Source organism: Ursus arctos, unplaced genomic scaffold (genome assembly GCF_023065955.2).
Source record: "Ursus arctos isolate Adak ecotype North America unplaced genomic scaffold, UrsArc2.0 scaffold_7, whole genome shotgun sequence".
NCBI lineage: Eukaryota > Metazoa > Chordata > Mammalia > Carnivora > Ursidae > Ursus > Ursus arctos.
This window is the reverse complement of record NW_026623089.1, coordinates 7,954,421-7,977,268: the sequence shown is the minus strand read 5'-3', so window position 1 is coordinate 7,977,268 and position 22,848 is coordinate 7,954,421. Positions and strand designations below refer to the sequence as shown.

The 22,848-nt window shown below is 52.2% G+C and overlaps 1 protein-coding gene across 1 annotated transcript in view; it reads right to left on the bottom strand.

The window, feature by feature from the left end:
* Positions 1 to 9,585: 9,585 nt before the first annotated feature.
* Positions 9,586 to 22,848, bottom strand: part of CPXM2 (carboxypeptidase X, M14 family member 2) — a 130,902-nt gene continuing 117,639 nt past the window's right edge. Inside the window, exons 12-14 of the mRNA XM_026494334.4 lie at positions 18,377 to 18,516; positions 16,372 to 16,471; positions 9,586 to 10,911 (exon numbers count right to left, since the gene is read on the bottom strand). Of these exons, the coding sequence (XP_026350119.3) occupies positions 10,658 to 10,911; positions 16,372 to 16,471; positions 18,377 to 18,516 (494 nt within the window). The 3' untranslated portion in view covers positions 9,586 to 10,657. The remainder of the gene's footprint in view (positions 10,912 to 16,371; positions 16,472 to 18,376; positions 18,517 to 22,848) is intronic.

Below are 22,848 nucleotides of genomic sequence, written 5' to 3'. Positions count from 1 at the left end.
CATCCTATGACAAACCTTCATTTCAAGGGAATCCACAATAAATTGCTACAGGCAGGACAGAGTTTCTTCAGAGAAGAAGGTAAGATAATCCACACGGTGGTTGGAACTGTCGGGTTCCATTTCTGTGTAGGATGGCTTTACATCTTAGCTATAACCCATCCCAGGAGCTACAGCAGATCCTTTGGTCTCTTCCAGTTCAAAGTGTACCCCAAACTTTCCCCTTTCCTTGTTCCCCGGTCGCTCCTGAGGGCTGAGCTGGTTGTTGCTTGGCCAGAATACATGACGATCACAAGTCTGTGTTTTTGCCCTGGGTGGGGTTACACGTTTAAAGGCACAAACCTCTATTCTCTTTCCCTCTTGAGCCCCCACGCAGACCTAGGCAGGCCCTCACTTGGATTCCCTGTTCATTGCACAGGGCACTGAGCCCTGCTAAAATCACTGGTTCAGCACTGCCATTGGGGGTGGGGCAGGGCTTGGTTTGTGACCACAGGAGCCGTCACTGGCTCAGATCTTGAAAAAGTGGCCATGACTCCTGTGGCATGATTGCACCCCTTCTCATGGACCCTCTAGGGATGGGGAAGAGGTGAGTGACACAGAAGGACCCGGACATCTCTGCACCTCCTGGCCAAGAGCACCAGTATCCCATTTCCAACTCGAATGGTGCCTGTTGCATTGATAACAGAGTGTCAGCACAACAGACCAGAGAGTGAACTAGAACGAGGTCCTAAGAAGCGACTGGAGGGCTGCATGTGGAGGAAGCCCAGGAGTTGGGAGCATCATGGAAGGAAGATCTATTCTGAATCAGGGTCCACATTCCATATTCGCAGGCTGTAAATCCTAAGAACATACTCCCAGAAGTTAAGCAAACATGCTTGGTTTGGCTCTTGGTGCTAACAGGGACAGGGCGGATAAGAGCCTTTGCCTAACTCTGCCTGCACAGCCCTTGCTAGTGAGGCAACTGGTCTACCAGCGTCTGCTCCAGCCTCACTTCCCCAGCTGCATCACAGAGCTGATCAGAACCCAGGGGGTTGCTGGGAAGGATAGATAAAATAATGGACATGCAAATCCTCTGTAAACGGCAAACTGCATGTAAATGGGAAAAAAATTATTTACCCAGTGTTCCTAAAAAATAAAGAAAAGAAAGGAGTCTGAAAGTAATAGAATTGATTTTTAGGAAGTGACTTTAGCAACGCAGAAGGATTCTTCACTTCCTGCACGCCTGTTCTGTGTCAGCACCAGGCAGGACGATTTGTATCACCGCCTCCTTACAGATCATTAAAGAGACGCTGGGGCGCCTGGGTGGCTCAGTTGCTAAGCGTCTGCCTTTGGCCCAGGGCGTGATCCCAGGGTTCTGGGATCGAGCCCCACATCGGGCTCCCTGCTCTGCTAGGAGCCTGCTTCTTCCTCTCCCACTCCCCCTGCTTGTGTTCCCTCTCTCGCTGGCTGTCTCTCTGTCACATAAATAAATAAATAATCTTTAAAAATAAAAAATAAAAAAATAAAGAGACACTACATGGTGACCTTTGCTGGCCCATTTCACAGGTGAGGACAGTTACTGATCACGTCCTGGCCACTTTGTGGTGATGGCTTCGGGGCTTTAATGTTTGATCCTGCGTGACGACAAGAGATAGAAGTCTAACTTCCTACAAGTCTGACTCGCAGACAGCAGGCTGGTTTCCTGGGCTGGATTCTACAGATTGTAGGTCAGAATTCTACTTTTATATCTGGTCTGGCTGTGGTCCATGTGTACATTCAGTGCCTCACTCCCCTCCACCACCTGACTCAAAACGTATGCCCTACAAAACGGGACACGTTGCTTTCCTGGGGTTTTAAGAGAACACAGGCAATTCGATCCCTGATGAAGCAACTGAACACACAAGCAAACGCCCTTGGCAGCTCACGACCTTTCTGTTAACCAAAAGAGGGGCGCCTGGGTGGCTCAGTCAGTTAAGCATCTGCCTTCGGCTCAGGTCATGATCCCAGGATCTGGGATCAAGCCCCCCATCAGGCTCCCTGCTCAGTGCGGAGCCTGCTTCACCTTCTGCAGATCCCCCTGCTTGTCCTTGCTCTCTGTCAAATAAATAAATAAATAAATAAAATCTTAAAAAAAAGAAGTATCTTGGAAAGTTCTTTCTTTATTGATCAGCTACAAGGTGTGAAGCAAAGTTTTGAAACATGGCGCTTATATTCTCTGCGAGTACAAAATGACCCGGGGTCACGGATAAGGATTCCTCATGCTGAAAGTTCCCACCCAAATGTGTGAGCGCAGCAGCGTTCCAGCTCCACGAGGTCGGTGCACTGAAGAGCCATATTCTTGCTCTATAATCCCTAACAATGGTGCTGCGGGAGGAGGCGCTGTCCAGCGACAGCTTGAGGAACATTAGAAATAGCAGGCGACTCGGTGGGGATGTTCAGAAAGGACCTCCGTGCAAAACGAACATCTGAACACGAGCTGAAAATACCCCAGCAACACGGTTCTTCTTTTTAGTCACAGTTTAGCATTTTGGCTTTTGGTTTCTAAAGCTCGGAGACAGACTAAATTAGAAAAATATATGCAAAAATGTTCCTGAGTTCAGCATTGCTTCTGAGTTGGAGATGCTGACTTTTGCATCAGAGGGACCTGAAATTGAGCTTTACGTCAATTAGGATGAAGACCTGCAGTGTATAACGTAAAACCCCCTCTCCCCGTGGCTGACATGAGGTTGGAAACATCGAGAGGGAGACAGCTGGGGACTGATAGGTGGCACTTGGGTATCTCCTGGCTCCGGGCTCTGCCAGCCTCAATTCTTGGTTTCTTATCTTCAAGGTCAGTATCAAGGATGGCTGCTGGGGTGCCAGCCTTCATGCCTCTGTTCCAGGCTGACAGAAGGAGAAAGGATCAAAAAAGGTACGCCTTCTTCTTATTCACACTTCTTAGAATTTTCACATCTTCTTATCCAGAACTTTTTTATAGCGTGGTGCCACCCCTCCCCACAAGGACAGTTTAGAAACGGAGACTTTTTCTTGTCCATATAAAATAACCCCTGAACGTACCCAGGTTCATCTACTAAACATGAAACGGATATTAGGTAGAAACTGACGGGGGTCTCTCCGGACGCAGCTTCTGAAAAGCGAATTTGTATAAAAGGGAGATTTACTGGGAAATGAGTCCAGGAAAACCTGGCAGGGACATGGAGACCTCGGATCAGGAGAAGGACCTAAGGTAGGATGTGATGTTAAATTAAGCCATGTCCCACCAAGGGCAACTTTCACCGGTCCACCGAGAGCTCTGGGACAATGTAGGGTCCACTCAGAAAAGTCCTGATCAGGGTCAAAGGAACGGGAATATTTACACGTGCACACCCCTCACTCATGGAGGAGGGGATGCTCCAGGGGGGATGTGCTCCTAGACAGTCTGGCTCTACAAGCACAAGCAAAATGAACCCCGAAATTTGAGGGCAGCCCAGTGCCTAGAAAGGCCATTACTGGCGGTGGAAAGTAGGAGCTCACCTATAAGCAGTCTTTCGTGTGTCCATTTGTCTACTTTCAGGTCATATCAACTAAGAATCGTGTGCCTACCAGGAAAGAAAACAAAAATATCTTTGATATTTGGATCTGTGACTTTTTATAAAAGGTGGTTAAAATGGCAGACTCGAAGCTGTAGGTCCTCCTCTAGGGACATTCGTGTCTGTGTGTCTGTAATTCGAAAGAATTCTACCGTTCATTGTGTATTTGGTGTTTTCTTTCCTCCAGAGGGTATTCATAAATTCAAGTACAAAGTCTCTTAAATTAAAGAAGTGAGGATCTGGTTGGCTTACAGAAATAAATACTTACAGAGATTATTTCCTAAAATTGTTAGAAAATAAGAACATTAAACTTCTAATACTTCTACTATGTTACTGGAACTAACTTCAAAGCATTTGAGGAATCCATGTAATTAAGGTAACTCTTTGGCAGATGAGACTGGTTTAATCATTTTGATTTACTAAAAATGGCATGTCTTTTCTTATTCGTTATTAGAACCACGAATGTTTCCTGTAGGGGAAATGGCACCTGAGAATTTTTTAAATGTTTATTTCTGGATACATTTGAAGAGGACAGAGAATGCCCTGCATGTTAATCACCTCTTAGTATTATTAAGCTAGTCCTTCCTCGACGAGCCCTGATGCCTGCCCTCGAGTAAAGTGTCCGTGGATTCCGGAACACACAGGCACTAACGAAGGACAAACTTGGAGTTTTCATGTGGTTTGGGTTTTAGTACCTGAATTCAGAAATTCCAACTGAGTCTCCCGACTTTGTGTGCTTGCGTCGTTATCTGTAGAGGTTTGAGAGGAACTTGTCCTCCTTGTTACTAGGATATAATTGGAAAAGTCGGTTATGCAACAAAGGTCTTGCCTAGAAGGTCATATTTGAAAATGGTGCTTATTGATTCGGTGTGGCCACGCTTTTTGGAAAAAAGAGCTTTCATGAGATATAACCTGCAGTGGGCAAATCACTCATTCCAAGTATACAACTCAGTGGTTGTTCAGAGTTGTGCACAGTTCTAGAACATTCCGTTACCCCCAAAGGAAACCCCATCCCCCTTAGCCACTACGCCACCCCAGTCTCCCAATCCCCCCAGTCCTGGGCAACCACGGTTCTGTCTCTACGGATTTGCCTCTTCTGGACAGTTTGCATAAACGTAATCACACAACATGTGGTCTTTTGTGCCCAGCTCTTTTGACTTAGCGCCCAGTTCATCCACGTTGTAATGGCCTCAGTCCTTTTTCTGGCTGAATAATATTCCATTGTGTGGCTTGTTACGTTTCACTTACCCATTGGTAAGTAGATGGCCATTTGGATTGTCTTCTCCTTTTGACTACTGTGACAAGGGCTGCTGTGAACAATCCCGGACCAGTTCCTTGCGGGCCTATGTTTTCACTTCTCTTGGGTGTGGACCTAGGAGTAGAATGGCCGGGTCACGTGGTAACTGCACATTGAACATTTCGTGAAACTGCCAGACTGTTTTCAGAAGTGGCTGTACTTTTCTCTAAAGATTGCCCATTTTTATTTCTAGATCTTTTCAATGCCAAAGGTTCCAAGCGCTATGAATTTATTAGCATTGTCTGAATCTCCACAACAAATCCCTGCAGGGCAGGGGTTACTCGGCCCATCTTACAGATGAGGCTCCTTGTCACTCAGATGGTAAGAGGCGACCCTGGGACACACTTAAGTCCATTCAAACCCAATGCTCCGTCCCTCCCCTCTGGCTCCCACTGCTCCCTAAGGAGGTGAGTGTTTGGTGGGCCCTTTCCTTCCTCCACAGGCCTAGGGGTGCCATGGAAACTTCCTCTCCCTCCTCTTCTTGCCCAAGCGAATCCCCCAGACCCTGAGCAGCGTGTTTCGTATGAGCCAGCAGAGACACAGAGTCAGATCCTGGTGTCCTCGAGGCTTTGGGCTTGCCAGAACTAGAACGGGTTGACATCCAGAGGACAGTGGGCTTTGTTGTGACCCCCGGCCCATCTGGGGAGTCTGAAAGCAAGAGCATAAGGGCTCCGCATGGCAAAGAGGTCTCTTCTGTAGCTCTTGGGGTCCGTCTCTTCGGCTCCCCTCTTCCTTCCTCACCGCTCAGCTGGTGCAGGTCTCGAGAACAGATTAAGTTGATCAGAGTGATTCCATCAGAGAGATTAACATAAAAAAATCAAAGGAGATGATCTGGCTACCTATACCTAGGCAAGCCCTAGGCCTGTTTCCTCATTTGAAAAATAAATAATATTTGCCTCTAATGCAGCTGTGGGGATGAAAAGTCACATTGCTCGTGCTGGGAACACAGTACCCAAAGATACACATTTGGTCTCTTGTCTGCATCTTGGCGCTGGCAGTGTGCCAGCTCCTGGCCTAAATGCTCACGATGGGGACCCTCGTTCCAGACGTGTGTGCAGCCCTGTTACACCCACTCTGCCGATGAGAAGACCGAGACTCAGAGGTGATAAGGCTGTGCAGGGAGTAGGACGCAGGGCTGGGACTACAACCCAGCCTTCCTGACTCCGAAGACAAGGCTCTCGCTACACTTTGCTATCTGACGGCCTGCGGCTGGGTCAGGCGGAGCTGACTGCTGGTCGTGGATGCACAGGTCGTGGATCCACAAGCGGATGGGGCGTGGACAGAGCCCACTAATGGCGGCACTCGGGAGCGTGAGGGGGGTCCCTGTCCCCTTCTTCCTCTGTGGGGTTTGCTCTCGTGAGAGAGGACAAGAAACCCCGGCATGGTGCTGAGCTCCGGCTGCTCAGAACAGGCCGCCAAGAACACAGAAGCTGTACCCACATGAGCGTCTCCAACCTGAAACCAAACAAGGCCGGGGAGTCGGGACAGCGCCTCGCTGTTAGGTCACCTGAAGCAGACAGGGAGCTAGGAGGTAAAGAAAGCCTGCAGAGGTGGGCCTGCGGCACACATGTCCTGAGCTCCTCGCTAACGGTCTCCCGGGTCAGCTGATCAAACAAGGATTCCCATCTTTTGTCCTCTGATTTCTGAAACGCACCTGGGGCTCCCAAGGCTTCCATCACTGCCTGGGAGCTTGATCTGTTTTTGAGAAACTCGGCCAAGAGGCACAGCCCTGGGGCTGGCTGCTCCGGGATCGAATTCGAGTTTTCTCCTAAGACACAGGAAGGAGCATTGCCCTGAGTCCTGCCTCTGTCACAGACTGAAACACAGCTCTGGACACTTGAGGCCTCTCCCTGGACCTCAGTTTTCCTCCCTCTAACCCCACGAGGACTGGAACTAGTTTGGGGATGAGAACGAACAGGGCTGCCAGCCCTTTCCGTGCCCGGAGAAGTTACACCATTCGATCCCACTGAGCCAGGACTCTGCCTCAGAACCCTTCTTAACACAGAGCTCCAAGCAACTACTACCGATAGATCAGTCAGCTTACAAGAGGAAACCTGGTTGCCGTCCTCGGACACATTCATCTCGAGGCCTCCCTCAGCTCTAAAGATTCTGTCATTCTCCTCTGTGCCCCATATGTCTGTCCCCTCGTTCCTTTTGTCTAGGTTTCCCTGGACTCCTTGTGCCTTGGCTGGGAAGCGGGGGCTGTGTTTACGTGGCAGGGGATAGACAGGCAGGAGGAAGAGCTCCCACGGCCTCGGGAGAGGTTGTCCTGGTTCTCAGAGCTCAGCTGCAGAATCGGGCCGTGGGGAACTAGTCTCTGCAGCTTTCTGGCCATTTCCTGCCGAGTGTGGCTTTGCCGGTGGCAGCTATGCTAACCGCTAGTAGGAGGACACCGACACAGAGTGGCATGGGGGCTTGAGCTCCTCCAGGCAGGGGGGACCACCAGAGCCAATTCAGAAGCTGCACACGTGAGACCCTCTTCGGGCCCGGCCACCTAAAACCCCACATCCAAGCAGCATCCTTGCTACCACGGGGCCACCGTATACGTCAATAGCTTGATGTCGTTCTAAAGCGGTTCCTAAGGGCTTTGTGAGACCAAGACTGAAGAAATCCTGCGGTTTCCTGTTACAGTCACAGAAAATGAGCTGTGATGGCTGCAGAAGATTTGGGGCAGCTCCTTAAGTGCCCTTCAACACAAAACATAGCGAGCGTTAACAAGAGCCGCGTGGCTGTGCCCCCCACTGGCCTTGAGTAGGACGACAGGATAAACAGACGGAGGATTATCTGCCAGAAACAGAGGTTTTGTGTTGAGTTTATGCTGGCGAAAAACACCCAGATAGAAAGCAAAGCCTATACGTTTTCTAGACGTGTCGTTCCACTCAGCGAAATACCAGACCTCACTGACAAGGTAAAGACACGAAATTCAAGCGGCGAATTTTCAATTTCTGGAGTCACATTTTCTTAGCTTATAAGGGAATCCTAAAAGCAAAGCGCCACGTGGCAGAAGGCCGTTCACCTCCATACGTGTTTGTGGAGCACCTGCTGGGAGGACGGAGCCAAGACAGCCCCAGGGGAGCAGGTATCAGGGGGCATCGTTCCTGCCCTTGCAGAGCTTCCAGTCCAAAGGCAGAGAGAACCAGAAGAAAATTTTCCAGTGGAAAAGGATGCAGAGCTGTCCCTCTGAGAGGCCCTGAGGGCTCTGCAGGCCCATTCAAACATGTCCAGGTCAGGAGAGTGTGGAAGGCTTCCTGTAGGAGGCAGCATCTCAGACAGGTCTTGAGAGAGAGGCAGGAGGGTTTTCAGCCTGGGGAGAGATATGCAGAGGCCCATGCTGAGCCCGGGGGCAAGATCCAGGAGGGGTAATTCTGGCTGAAAGCAGGTAGAAACCAGATAGCAGAGAAGCTCCAGACACTAGGTCAGGAAAGGCGTTCGGGGCTTGAAGGCTTAGAGAGGAGCAGCGGCTCCTATCACAGAGGTGCAGAGCGCCCACTGGAAGGCCCGAGTCCAGAACCTGCTCCAATGGAACAGAGCGTGAGGAATCCAGGGTCTGTTCTCCACCAGAAATCAGGGGACACCACAGCCAGCCTGGCCTTTGGGGCCCATCAAGGCCACAGCTTTACGTTGCAGGAACCGATGGGAGAGTAGAGAGAGGCTGCCGGGTCCAAGGCCACACGCCGGGAACGGCACAAGCCCAGAGCCCACAGCACTGGCCTGCAAGCCCAGGATGCCGGTTGGTGGGTTAGCACCAACGGCAGGCCTGCAGATGGCAGAGCTTGGTGTGGACACTCAGGCTGTGTCCTGTCACCCAAGGGGACAGCGCTGGTCGCCAGCAGGAAGACTGAGTCACGCTGGCACCAAGTGCAGGGCCCTGACAAATCCGGTCTGCTGAGGCCCTTGGAACGGCGACAGCCCTTCGGAATGGTAGCCCTGGTTCACCACCGCCGGGGTGTTACTGACGTCCCCGCCCACCCCCTCTGATAACGCCAGGCGCTACCTACCGTGGGCCAGATGGAGAGCTGCATGGGCGAACAGGGCTATTACAAGCGAAATTTAAATTAATGTAAATGATATACCACCAGAAATCCTGGCCCCCAGCTGCACAAGCCACGTTTCCAGCACTCGCTAGCCACGCACGCGTGGCCAGTGACTGCTGCGTTAGAGCGCACGGAATAGAACGTTTCCATCATCGCAGGAAGTGCTACTGTATAGCACTGATTCGGAAGAGGGGTCAGCGAGCTGTGCCCCAGCCTGGGGTTCAAATCCTACTACCATGTGTTTTTGTAAATAAAGTTTTATTGAAACATAGCCATGCTTGCTCTTTTGTGCACTGAATGCCTATCTGCTTCTGTGCTACCACAGGAGAGCTGAGTACCCAGGGCGGAAACTGGCTGCAAAGCCTGCAATCTTTACCATCTGATTCTTTATAAGGCAAGTTTGCCATCTCTGGTGTAGACTGTCAGAAAGTTGCATAAGGATCTTTTCTGGAAAGCTGCTCGCTGGCATCCCCAGCAGTCACTAGTGGATCCCCAGCATCAGGATGGTTTTACCCAGGCACGTGGCTCTCCTGGGAAGGAGGCAGGGGACACACAGCTGTCAGCAGCAGTACCAAGCTTGGTAAGGGCACAGGATACCCCTCCCCAGGCTGGCACCGCCTCTGGAAGGACCGACCTCAGGGAGAGGCAGTGGGGCATGGCATTTGGGTGGCTGCGAGTCTGCCCACGAAAACCACACGCTGGAAGGGTCTCACCATTAGCTTGCTTTATTTTTCTCACTCTCCCCAAGTCAGTGAGACAGCAACGTTAATAAAAAGAAGACAAACTGTTCTCTTGTATCACCCCTCCCAAACCAATATTCCACAGATAATTCTAAGAGCTTTTCATCACATTTGGCCTAATTGGAAGGTCTGACATCCCACACATCAAAAATAACTCCCTTGAGGATGTTAGGCCAACTTATGAGCGCTCATTTCTATGAAAGGAGGGACATCTTGAGCAGAGAGAGGGGTGCAAGTCAGCTTCCTTCTGGCTCTTCTCAAGTTCTTGCAGGTCTAAGAGGGGAGCCAGGTGGAGTGATCGACTCCCTTTGGGAGGGCAGCACCTCCCACTTGCCCCTGTCCAGGCAGCACCCGGTGCTGTGTGGACCCTGCCCTCCAGCTGCCCACCAATCACCGGTGAACTAGCTCAGCATTTTTCTCCTTTTATAAACACAGCCCTTTGTGGAAAGGGGGACTAGCGGGTTCAAGAGGCTCCCTGATGCTCACTTGGTAATGTCTTTATTGTCGACAGAGTGTGGTATTAATCTGCGGCAGCTTGCAATGTCCCGGGGCCAGAGAGGGTGGATTCTCTCAGAATGCCTGTGAGCATCTCAAATGGTAACTTCTGGGACTGCAAGGCCCGGGAGTGCTGCAATTGCAGCCATGCAAAATGCAAACGCACAGGGAACTTGGAACTCTTGCTGTCACGCAAGCAAGTGGGGGGTGGGGAAGCCAATGCTTCCTGTGCAGCTGGGAGGCCCTGAGCTGGCAAGCCCCCTCTCTGTCTCTAATTCCCAGGTTGAGTTCTGAATTCTCACTCTTACCAGCCTTTCTCTGTTGATCTGTCCGACCTATTTGGATAAATGGAACAAAGACAATAAAAATATCCTAAGCTTTCAGCCCTCCCCTCGGGAACAGCCTTGCAATACACACATTCTCCCAGGCCTTCTGGAATTACAGAGAAAACAACAGAGAGCGAGTCCTCTATGGAGTTACGACGGGGGGGGGGGGGGGTGTGGTTTAATTTGCAGGGGTCCGGGACAGGTCTTAAGTGTTGGGAGGTCACCCGCGCTGTCGTCTCTTCCGCCCCCGCAGCTTCAGCCGCCTGGCTGGCAGGCTGATGGGCTGCTTCCCGAACTTTTCCATGATCTCCCTGATCCTCGCCAGGTTGGTTTTGCTGAGTGTGAAGTCGCACTGAGTGGCCCCCATGTCATAGCCGACCATGCAGTTCTTGGTGGAGGAGGTGAACCCTTCCGCCTTGGCTGTGACCACATACTCTCCGGGGTTCAGGAGGCGCCAGTAATCCCCATCGCTGGCTGTGAAGAGAAAGGAGGGGAATTCAGAGCAGTTCTCTTCTAAGGCAGATACCACCAGCCCGGCTATTCCAGGACTGGCCTCCCAGCCAGAGAGACACTCAGAGGCTGGCCTCGTGGAATTCGAGCCTCTGCAGAGGCAAATTCTTTTTTTTTTTTTTTTTTCCAAATTCTTACTGCATTTTGAATGTTTTCCTCTTTGGAAGCCCCCTAAATGGTTTTAACAGGCAGAGGGTTGGGGGGTAGGCTCCCTGCAGTGTTCACACACGAGTGGAGATGGAGAAATGATCACTCACGCTCCTTCCTCTGCGACAATACACACCATTCATTATGAACGCGAGCTTCCAAATGCTGTGCCCTCACCACAAAATGCCATCTTGAAAAGCCATCAGCACCTGGCTTCCTGGCCTCCCTTAGCCTGGCGATAAATACAGAAGAGTAATTCTTTTAAGAGGTGGGGCTCTTCACTTCGGAAAAGAGAAATAAAAGACTCCAGGGGACCAGGGCCAAAGGATCTGGGAGGAGGCCTGGTATCTGCGTTCCCTGACCTGGGGGGGGGGGGGCTCCCCGTGGCTCTGCTGCTCAGCCACCCAACAGACACGTCACGGACCCCACGTCCACTCTTAGCTCTGGGCTCCGTCTCCGTTGCCGAGAAGGGTTCCAGGCTAAGGCTCTCCTCCCAGGAGCCTACAACCTGCTGAGGACCCTTAGACCCCTGACCTAAAAGAGGCTTTGAGGCAAAAAAGGGGTCAGCAGCGACACCCCCCCACCTGCCCCGTGAAGGACGTGGTGCCCAGGAGGTCGAGGCAGGCACTGATCTGCTGAATCTCCAGGCAAACTTCTGAGGCCGGTTGTATGATGAGTCCCCTTTCCACGTGAGAAACCTGATGCCCAGGGAGGCACGACGTCCGGCACGAGGTCACACGGCCCGCCACCAGCAGGCCCCCCAGCGGCAGGCTCGGCTCGCTCTCTCAGGGCAACCTGAGTGCCCCACTCGGTGTGAGGCTTTGGTGTCGGAAGAGAAAGAGGAAAGGGGTAAGGAGGCCCCCGGGCAAGGCTCCCTTGCGGACACGAGCTCTGAAGTCTTCTGAGGGACAGGGGCAGCGCTGTGTGTGTGTGACTAGCTCCCCAGACACACGGAGGACGCTCTGAAGCATCAGGTCCAAGTCACCATCTTCATTCATCTGAGACGCCCCCACGCAAGCGAGGGAGCTCATGAGAACACATGAAAAATGAACTCCGTAGGCAGCTGTCTGCCACACGTACATGGGGGGCTCCCTGGTAAATACGCCTCGGTGTCGGGGGTCGGGGTCCACACAGCGCAGGCAGCTGGCTCCCCGGTTCCTCGGCGCTGTGCCCTGCGTCTTCCTTTGGTAAAAATGCGAGCTTTTCAATGAAATAAAATGTCACCTCATGCTTTCCAGAAGGCAAGAGCCCATCGAGTCTTCTCTGTCGTGCCGTCAGCCGGCCTGGGCCTCACGATGCAATTCACCCTTCGGAGAGGGAGACTTCCTTGGCTTTCCCCCCTGGTTCCTACAGATTATCCAAATTCTTTCTTCCTTGGCTCTCACCCTAGTCTGCAATTAGCTTTTAAGTCTTCCTGTGCAATTGTTTGTAGACCTGCCCCGCTAGAATGTCTACTCTCTGAGGTGAGCGGCCATATCCGTCTCCTTCGCCGCAGTAGCTAGGCCCGCACACAGGAAGTGCTCTGTAGGACGCGTTCGAAGAATGAATGGAACGATCAGGAATTTGTGCAGGTTCACAGAATGAGAATGAGGGGTGTCAGCTCTGCAATCTGCAAGTGTGCGCTTCTGAAACGTGGAGAGCCTGATGCCCTCACGGGCCTGGCAATGCACCCTCTCCCCCAGCAGCTCTTGGTTAGGCTTTCCCCACACTTCTCCCCAAGTCTCTTGTAATCTCGGCTTCTTCCCCTGACCACCAGTAAAGTCTAGAATCATCCACCTCAGGGGTCAGCATGTTAGGTTACTACCCCACAGGGTGACCAGGTCCTTGTTTAAGGGTGAATGTTCTGTGGGGCTGTAGGGGGAGGTGGGTACGCAGCTGGGGTCGCTCAGCACAGTGGACAGAGGGACAACCCAGATCTCACAAATGTCCATTCGGTAGCCGGTCAGGTGAGTGTCCACCAAACAGAGGACAGTCACGGTGCATTCCGAGCCAGGTGTTGGGCCAACGTATTTGCATGCATTTAGAAAGAAGGACTCGGACTAGCTGCTCTCTCCTTAGACTTCAGTTCCCCTGTGGACTGGATGCAAAATCCCTCCTGAAAGAAAACTTGTCAGATCACAGAAGCCTCGGAGAGAGATCAAGGCAAATTCAGAGCACATGCTGAGCACTGAAAGACGCCGAAATGAGTACGATAAGGAACCACATGTAAAGTACGGGGTTCATGTATCATGAGAATACACTGGGAAATTATTTTAGGGGGGAACTAAAGGGAGAGGGGGAGGTGGCTCCCATCGGCTCACCCACACCGCCTCCGTGATCACAGGGCCTTGAGGTTCCGAGCTCATTAGACACAGCACTCTCTTCCTGCTTGTGGGGCCCGGGGGACTCTTTCTCTCCCACCGCCTTTACAACCTTCCTGTTTTCTCACATGGTGTACAAAGCACTAATAGTCCCAAGAATGTTCTAGGCTCTTTTGTGAATCCTTCTTTTATAGGAGCTTGTTAGCAATATTTAAAATACAAGTCCTACGCGGAGCCAGAAACAGCAGCCCCTTCTATTCGTGACGGTCGCCAGCACCCCGTGGCGATCCCATCCGTCACAAGTTCAGAACCAGCATCTGTCGAGCGAGTGAATGAGTCCGTGAATGAACGCACAGTCCTGCGGTCGCAGGTGAAGGGCTGCTATGTACCGAATGCCATGTGTGCGGTGGGAAAGCTCCCGGGCAGTGGCTGTGAGGTCCTCAAGCACAAACAGCAGGCAGGTTCAGAAAACGCGAAGGTGCGTCATGGCTTTACACAGCGGGCTAATCTTTTGTGGCGTGTCAGCTATAATCCACCCACTTAAACGATCACTGGCCTTCCGTACGGGGCATGTCAGTAGGCAGTCGTGTCAGCCTGGCACTGAAGATCACGTGGGTGAAGTCTGAAGCCCAGCCTACCCCCTCCTACCGTCCCAGAGGCTCTATTTCCTTGAAGGTCAAATGAGATCGCTTGTCGGAAGGACCGGGTCTGTTACTGTATGTGAACAGTCTGGAGAAGAGGCTCCCGTCCCCTCAGGAGGGACAGCATGGGGGTTAAGGGCAGGGGCACCGCATTCGCAGTCCCTAGCCCCTGGCTCAAATTCAGACTCAGCCCCTCTGCGCGCACCCCCAGCAACATCATGTCATGTCCATTCATTCATTTGAACTCATTCATTCATTCAACAAATATTTATTAAGCACCTACTGAATGCCAGGCAGTGGGCCTGTACTTCATTAAGGCACAAAAGGGTCAAGGATCCCTGGTCTAGGAGCCCATGGGGGAGGGGCAGAAACACCAGAAGGACCGTAGGTCCCAGCTTCTCCTCCCAGATGTCAGGTGTGGAGGCGTGATGGGAGGAGAAGGGGGGAGGCCGAGAGGAATCGGCAGGTGGTCGGGGCAGGTGTGCAGTGTTAGAAAAGGCAGTCACCGTGCTTGGCCTTGTTGACATAGTGACATCTGAACAATGAGGAAGGAACCAAGGGATTCTCAAGGGAAGGAGGTTCAGGCGGCAGGAGGCACTAGAGCGAGGACCCCCGGTGTGTGGCCTGAGTCCTCTAGGAAGGAGCCTGCAGGGGTGCCAGAGGGGGGCAGAAGCACAGGGGAGAAGTTATTCCTGCTCCACCCAAACCAGGACTCGTGATGTTCAGTTTTAGATGGACAGTCCTGGGCAAACCGAGAGAGATGGTCGCCCCAGAAGAAGCGGTTTGGGAGGTAAGTGGCAGCCCAATCCCATATGGCCCCTGGGGGGGACCACAGTGACCCCAGCAGGGGCTGCGGCTGAGACCGGCTAGCAGCCGAGGCGGCGCCGAGTGGGCATAGGTTCTGCATCTGCGTGCTGACAGAGTGGGGGCGGGGGGCAGAACCAAGGCTCAGGCTCTGCTCCTCGTCTGCACCTGGGGATCACTTCAGCCATCACAGGCCGTACAGGCGATAACACGTGGGGAGCACAGGAGCAAGACGGACGTGGCCCAGTTTCCCTGGATTGCCCCCGTTTTAAATCCGACAGTCACACGTCCTGGGAACCCCCTCAGCCCCAGGCCACTGGCTGCCCCATCCAGTGTAAGCTCTTTGAACCAACAGGTCCAGGTCAGGCCGCATTAAACACTCGCCGTATTGGCCTCATATCCTGTTTCTCCCAGTTGTTCGAGGGTGTCGAAGGGCTAATAGGTCTTTCTCGTGGCCATCATGCTTTCCCCTCTCCTGCTGCTGAGTCTGCTCTGTGCCCACGTGAGACCTGGAGTAGGCTGAATGACAGCCCCCAGAAGCCCACATCTACTACCCAGACCCTAGGAATGTGACCTTGTTTGGGAAAATTATCTTTGCAGATATAACTAAGGGTCTCCAGATGAGATCATCCTGTATGACCTGGGTGGGCCCTAAATCCAATGACAGGTGTCCTTATAAGAGACAGAGAGGAGACACAGGAGGAGGCCACAGAGATGGAGGCAGAAGTGGAGTGATGTGGCCAGGGAAGCTACAAGAGCCAAGGAAGGGTCCTCCCTGGGGGCTCCAGAGGGAGCACTGCCCTGCTGACACCAGGATTTCACACCTCCGGCCTCCAGAACTGTGAGAGAATACATTCCTGACTTTTTAAGTCTGTGGTCATTCGTCACAACACCCACTGGAAACCAACACAGGACCCAACGCCCCGCTCACTGCAGCCGACACCAAAGCAAAGCCATCCGCCCACGGCTGTGACACAATGCTCCAGAGAGTCTCCTGGCGGCTGAATCCTCTGTGCGTGGGTGTCAACAGGCCCCTGGACACACCATCTGCACCAGAACCCCTGCAGACAACCTGCTTTAGGCGTCTGGCTAATTCTCTTCCCCGTGTACCTGTCATTGCCTCATGCTGCCCATGTCCCCTGTCACAGTCAAGACCACTGCTTCCTCATGTGGCGCTGGACACTCCGAGCACCATCCCGGGTGACGACGGTTCTGGGCACAAGGGAAACGTACACGGGTTTCCCAGCAGCGCCCGGGGCTGGGAGCCAGACACTCGAACCCGGGCCCCACCTGCCTCTTAAACCACCAGCGGGTCCTTTCACCTCCCTGCGCCTTTGGTTTTCAACTGAATAAGGGAGAAACCACAAAGCACAGGTAGAAAACCTTGCTTTCCAGGGTCTCCATGGGGAGTCTGAGGATAATTCAACTCTCCGTAAGAAGTTTCTGGTGCTCGACGTGTGATTTAAACCCAAGTAAAACAGTTCGAAAAAACAGGCATTCCCTACCGAGAGTTCATCGATGCTCGCGGTTACCTGTTCGGATGTCATGATTAACGCCTTCCACAGAGATAACGGCACTCGGGATTCCTTTTCCATGGAAGTCCCTCACCACGCCTTTGATGCCGCGATGGACCTGCTCAGCAAACATGACAAGAAACGGGGTGAGCTCATGACGCACTCCACCCGGTGCGCACAGTGAAGGGGGCTGTAAGCCGAACGCCACCCCGGCACTACCCGGAACTCTCTCAAAGCCTTATCTGGCTCGAAAGCTCCCTGGCTGTGCCTGGATCTGGTGTGTAAATTTCTGTCTTCCTTTTGGGTCCGCGTACTGGGAAGGCTTCCATCAGAATTCAGATATCCCAGAGGCTTAAAATATATTAGGATCTGAGGTGGTTCGTATCAAGCACACCCAGTAAAAATGGAATTTAATTTTTTATAGGCACATTTGTGATGACTTTTCTGAACTCTATGGACCTAATATGTAGACCCAACGACTTAAGAGTCAGAGAGAAAAGAAAAGAGTCAAAGGCATTCCTATAAACTACAACTCAATCCATAGGGCCCTTCCGCTGATGAGCTGTGTCACGCAACATACAGCACTCTGAACGTCGTGCCTCAGTTTCCCCATCCGTAGAACAACGTGACAATCCCAGGTGGCATACCATTATTTCCTATGACACTATATGTATTACCGTGCCTGAGCATTTTATCCATAGCAGGTGACTTGGCGACATGGGATTACTTTAGAATGATCAGAGACTTTTCTCTTTTCATAGATGAAATGAAAAAGAGCTTGCCCTCACAAAATTCCAAGGTGCGGACAGAGAGCATGCTCAGAGCTTCCCAAGAGGGAAGAACAGGTTCATACCCGCTGTGCCAGGGAAGTGCACTGGGGGCTGCACAGAGTCTCTGGGGACCCTCGTGGGGCAGACTAGGGCATTAGGTGCCAGGGCTGACCTCTGCCAAGGTCAGTGGAGGTGAAGGTACAGAGACCAGGAAGCTGTCAGTTGAGCCATTGCCTGAAAGTTTCTTCTGATTCATCTACAACAACCCGTGGAAGGGGTGGCCTCCGCGCACGATCCTGAAAGCCTCAGGACCACACTTCCTAATGGACGGGAGTCACGGCAGAGTCGCATAATTGAGGCCCAGGGTTCCTTTGTTATTCCTCTGGCTTCCCGTTAGTCTGTTCCTTAGCGGGGCATGGATGTTATTGGATTCGCTGTAGCACCGAACTAGGATTGGTTTACTCGATGCTCCTGGATGGGCGTGTCCTTGAGAGCAGGAGGAAGGGAAGGCAAGGAGGTTCCTTGTGGACCCAGCAGGGCTTCCTCACCAGCTGCAAGCGGAACCCAGGAGCCTCCCACACCTGCAGCAGGGCCTCTGATCACAGCCGTGATGGACACCATGGCGTCCTCCAAAAATCCCCATGGTGAAGTCCTTACTCCTGGGACCTTAGAATGTGACCGTATCTGGAGACTGTGTCTTTAATCAGGTGATGAAGTTAAAATGAGGTCATTCGGGTGGGCTCTGATCCAATCTGACTCCCTTATAAGAGGAAACGTGGACCCCCAGAGACACCAGGAGCATGTGTGCATGAAGGAAAGACCACGTGAGGACATGGGGAGCAGACGGCCATCTGCCAGCCAAGGAGGCTCCCCCGAATGAAACCAACCTGCCGACACCTTGACCTTGGACTTCCTGCCTCCAGAACTGTAATTTCTGTTGCTTGAGCCCCCCGGGTGTCTATGTTTTTATGCGACCCTAGCAGACTAGCATAAGGGGCCTGGGCATGCTGGCTCGGACCATGTCACCCTCTCCCCCCAGGGCAGCATCCGGTCATACTCACCATGACCCAGTGTATCAACAAGGCTTTGCGGCTCACTTTGTGGGGCTGAATCGAGTGCAGACAGACGATGGTCCCTCCAGCACTATTTGGGGCCGGCCCAGCATGACAGCACTAACCTGGTCTCAGACTTTCAGCCCCCTAATCGGCCCCATTCCTTTGCCAGCCCCACCCGGATGCGTGCTCGTGCCATACCTGCTCCATGAACACGATTAAGGATTCTCGATTATTCTCCCACTCCTCGGGCAGCTCGCTCTCGTGCGGATACTTATCACAGCCCACATAGATGGACAGCTCGAAGCAGTTGGTGTGAAGGTAGCTAAAATCGTTGAGACCTGCCAAGCCAATCAGACGACACTGTCACCAAACAGTTTTCCAAGGGGGCAGGAGGGAGACAGGGAGAATGTTCAAGAACGGGATCCAGAAGACCTCACTTGAACAAGGAGGTGTCCAGTATCTACTGTAAACTACGAATGAATTACAGCAAAGATGAGGGGAGGAGGTGGGGGAGGGAGAGAGGATGCAGCCAGAATGGTTTCAGGGCAAGGCAGGTGTATACGGAAACACCTCTGATAAAAGGAAGACTGAAATAGGTGCTTTTCAGATAAAGTTCTGCTTATTAAACTTGGTTTAATGTACTATTTTTAGAATAAAATTACTGAGAATTAACAGTATGGATTCTAAGTGTTTAAGTTTCTCTCTATAGTTACGCTCTCTCAGCTACAGTTCTGGAATAGTGTTCCGTTCTAATTCTTACCAGGAGCTACCCCGACCGCCCTCCGCTGAGTGCCATCCATGAGCCAGCACCTGTCCTTAGCACTCTGCACCCACAGAACACAAGCTCAGCAGAGAGGGAGGCAGCAGAGCACAATTTCACAAATAAGAAAATAGAGGTAGAGAACAGCTAAGAAATGTATCCAGACCCATGTGTCTGAAAAGGGCCAGAGTCGGGGTTTGAACCTAGGTGTGTGTGATGCCAAGACCTTGCTCTTATCTCCAGGTCTTGGCTGCTTGGGGGCCGCAGGGCAAACGCACTCACCCACAGAGCCTGACAGCAGATGGATCTCGAACATCCTGACACTACTGCAACAGGCCGTGGAGCGCCCAGCCTGGCGTGGAGTCGGGCCCTGCGTGAACATCCTAGGGCTGCTGTTACGAATGACCATAAACTGGGGGGCTTAAACAACAGAAATGTATCCTCCCATAGTTCTAGAGGCTGGAAGTCTGAAATCGAGGTGTTGGCAGCACTGTGCTCCCTCCAGAGGCTCCAGGGGAGGAAACTTTCTCACCTTCTCTAGCTTCTGGTAGCGCCCAGAGTTTGTGGCCATGTTGCTCTAACCTCTCCCTCTGTCTTCACCTGGCCTTCTCCTCTGTGTGTGTCTCTCCTCCTCTGTCCCTTATAAGTACATTTGTCAATGATCTTAGGGCCCATCTGGGTAGCCCAGGATGACCTCACCTTGAGACCCTTAATTTAATTACACCTGCAATGTCTACAGCCATACTACCCTGAACACGCCCAACCTTGTCTAATTACACCTGCAAAGACCCATTTTTCACATAAGGTTACATTCACAGGTAGCAGAGATTAGGAAACAGATAGATTTTTTTTTCAGAGGAGGGCACCATTCAACCCACTACAGCACCCAATATTTGTGAAGGAAAGAAACGAATGTTAGGTGGCATGAAGTTCTTCCTGACATTTTTATTTTGGGGGAACAGGGTGATTAGCAAGAACACGGTGCAGCTATGCTGTGCGTGACCACAGGAAGCACGTGCCCGGCAGGAGGCCCCTCCACGAGCCCCCTCGGGTTCCGAGGGTCCAGGCTAAAAGAGCAGAGTGGGGTGCACTGGGTTTTCTCTGTGGTGACTGAGCTAAGGAGCAGGTCCTCCTACATAACCAGCCTCGGTCCTCACCACGCGTCTTCCCTCCCTCTTGCCTACCTCGCCATCACGCTCAGTGATGCACTGCTCAGTATAAAGGCCTGATTGAAAATCACGGCTTTGGGGGACAAGAGCAATTCCGCATCGATCTGCCTAATCACGAAAGTCATGGGCAAAATGATACAAAACATACAGCCACTCTCTCTGGCGGATTCCAGATTTGAACTACACACATGTCACCAGATTGGCCTTGGACCACATTTGTGAGAAGACAGAGGCAGAGAGCTGAGGGATGGAAGGGGTGGGACTCTGTCACGTTAATGGAACATCCTTCACAGGGGCCTGGTCTGGTTGGAGAAGGTTGGTCAAAACCCCGCATCAATGCATCCACTTGAACCCGAAGGAGGAATCACAAGCGGGCACGGCGTGGCCGACAGACACCATGGCCGCTAGTGAGCACAGGCAGGACACGCTGACAGGACTGGATGTCTGTGCACACAACATTTTCATTACTCCCAACCTTTTAGGCCTTGTTGGCACAGAAATAAATCAATGCTACGCATGAAACTGTAGAGTGGGCCTGCCACCTTGCAACGTGTCTTCAAAGCACTAGAAGTGCCGACGAGTCGGTGAGAGGCTGAGAAGCCAGGAGAAGGGTGGAAAAGCTTGAGTCAGGCTAGCTTTGCTGCTGACTTCTGGCCTGGCAGCAAATGGTGGGAGCCGAGAATATTTGGTGAAGAACAGCTTCAAAAGCACGATGGGGGGCAGGGACCTGTGACGTGACCCAGACAGACCCCCACACACCCCAGGTCCCAGCTGGGTGGACGAGACGTTCCTCTGTGCTCTCCTGGCCTAGCGTCCTACCGTCACGGCTTCTGCGTGGGGCACGGAGCTGCGCCTGCCTTAAGGCCCGTGCGCGTCATCGTGGGCAGAGGACGCGGGATGGCAGCCCGGGAGCCAAGGGGGTCTGGCGTCACTCTGGAGTTGAAATGCACACGCTACAAATGATGTGTGTTTTGAGCCTTCTCGAAGCCTGCTCTCGACGGCCCCATCTCCATTAACTAGTGCCTGTCAGTCACTGCTAATGAGCGAGCAAGAACCGAACAGAAAGATGGAGCGGAGGTGGAGGGGGAGGGAAGGAAATTAGAAGTCACATTTCATTAATCTACAAAGAGAGGCATCCGCGCACTTCCTCACACCGCCGGGAGGAAGAATGATTAAGAAGGTTCGAGCCGCCGCACGGCTCTGCCACAGAAGTCCCTGAAATAATGGAAAATATAATTGATAGGAAAAAATCAAATGCTGCCTATGTGATTATGTGGCGGCCAACTTTTCAAAACGTGACTGTTGACCTGGCACTGGCGAATCCGGCTGGGTCTGGACCCGAGGTAGTCGCAGCAGCCGCGACAAACAAACAGATCTTTCACGTTAAGGCTGTTGCGGGATTTCAGGGCAGAATTGAGAAGCGAGAATGGTTTTTGGCCATGAGAAAATTCTCTAGATCGACAGGGATTTGCCATTCTTTTTTAATTTTATGCAGGGCAAAACTACAATGGCATATAAATAAACATCTCTGCTGGGTAGGGAGTCCAGAAGAAAATGGCAAGCTTTCTGTACATGTTAAAACATGGCCACAGGAACAAATCTATTCACTACTTTTTGAGTTTCTCTTCCCAAGCACAGACACATACCTGAAAAGCACATGAAGCCTGAATCTAGCAGAGGGAAATGATATGACAATTAATTAGGGAAACAGAGAGCAGGAGGGGTGATGGTGAGCATACTACAGGGAGGGGGAGAAGGTGGACAGGGGAGGGGGTCCCAGCTGCGCGCCTCCCTGGTAAGCTAGACAAAAAAACACCCCACACCTGCCACCCACGTGAGCCTCACGACAGTCCCAAAGGGCTCACCATCTTCATCGTTACCATCGTGTCCATTTAACAAACGGAAGATATGGGGTTCAGAGAGGTCAAGGAACTCCCCTGGGGTCATACAGCATCTGAGTGATGAACTGGAATGTGAATCTAGGTCTAGCTGACATGGAACATTTTTCAAATTCAAAAGTGGTTCGACAACCCCCACAAAGTCAAGAAAATAAGCAATGAGCATTATGCTTGGGGTCTTGCCATCCCAAAGCTGAAGGACCTTAGGGAATGTGACATCCTCATCCCTCCTCGTCTGGGAGCCCTGGGCCAGCACAGCCCGGACACAGCAAAGAAAGCTTATCCTGAAATGGGACCCTGGGGTCCTCCGTGGCTGCTGCGAAGGAATTCCCAAAGTCCCTGCTGGAGCCCTCTCTGGTCTTGCGTGGATGCCAGGCGCAAAACCGCATATTCCCCACATCGCACACAGGCGGGCTTCGACCAAACGCCCTGTTCTGCCTGGGAGGCCAGGCCACCAACGTCTGGCAGAGGGGCGGTGTGTGAAATGGTGTTCACTATGAGTCGGGCCTCAGGACACACCTGCAGCTTGGAGTCACTTCACACCTGAGCATGGGATCGATGCCGGCCCTTCTGGGGACCTACAGCATGGGATGTTCCCATGATGGGCACAGCTCTGGGTGAAAACACCTGGCCCCAGCTTTTTGGTCTGATACTTCCTTCCAAGTCTATATTTACCCATCTCGGACCCTACAGAATCCAAACAGCTTGGTGCTACGAGCAGACCACAGAGCCAAACAGACCTGGCTCTGCCCCCTCTTGCTTGGAGAGATCCCTCCAGACCTCCAAGCCCTGGTGATCTCGTTCATGAAACAGGGAGTAGCCACATCCCCCCAAGACTATCAG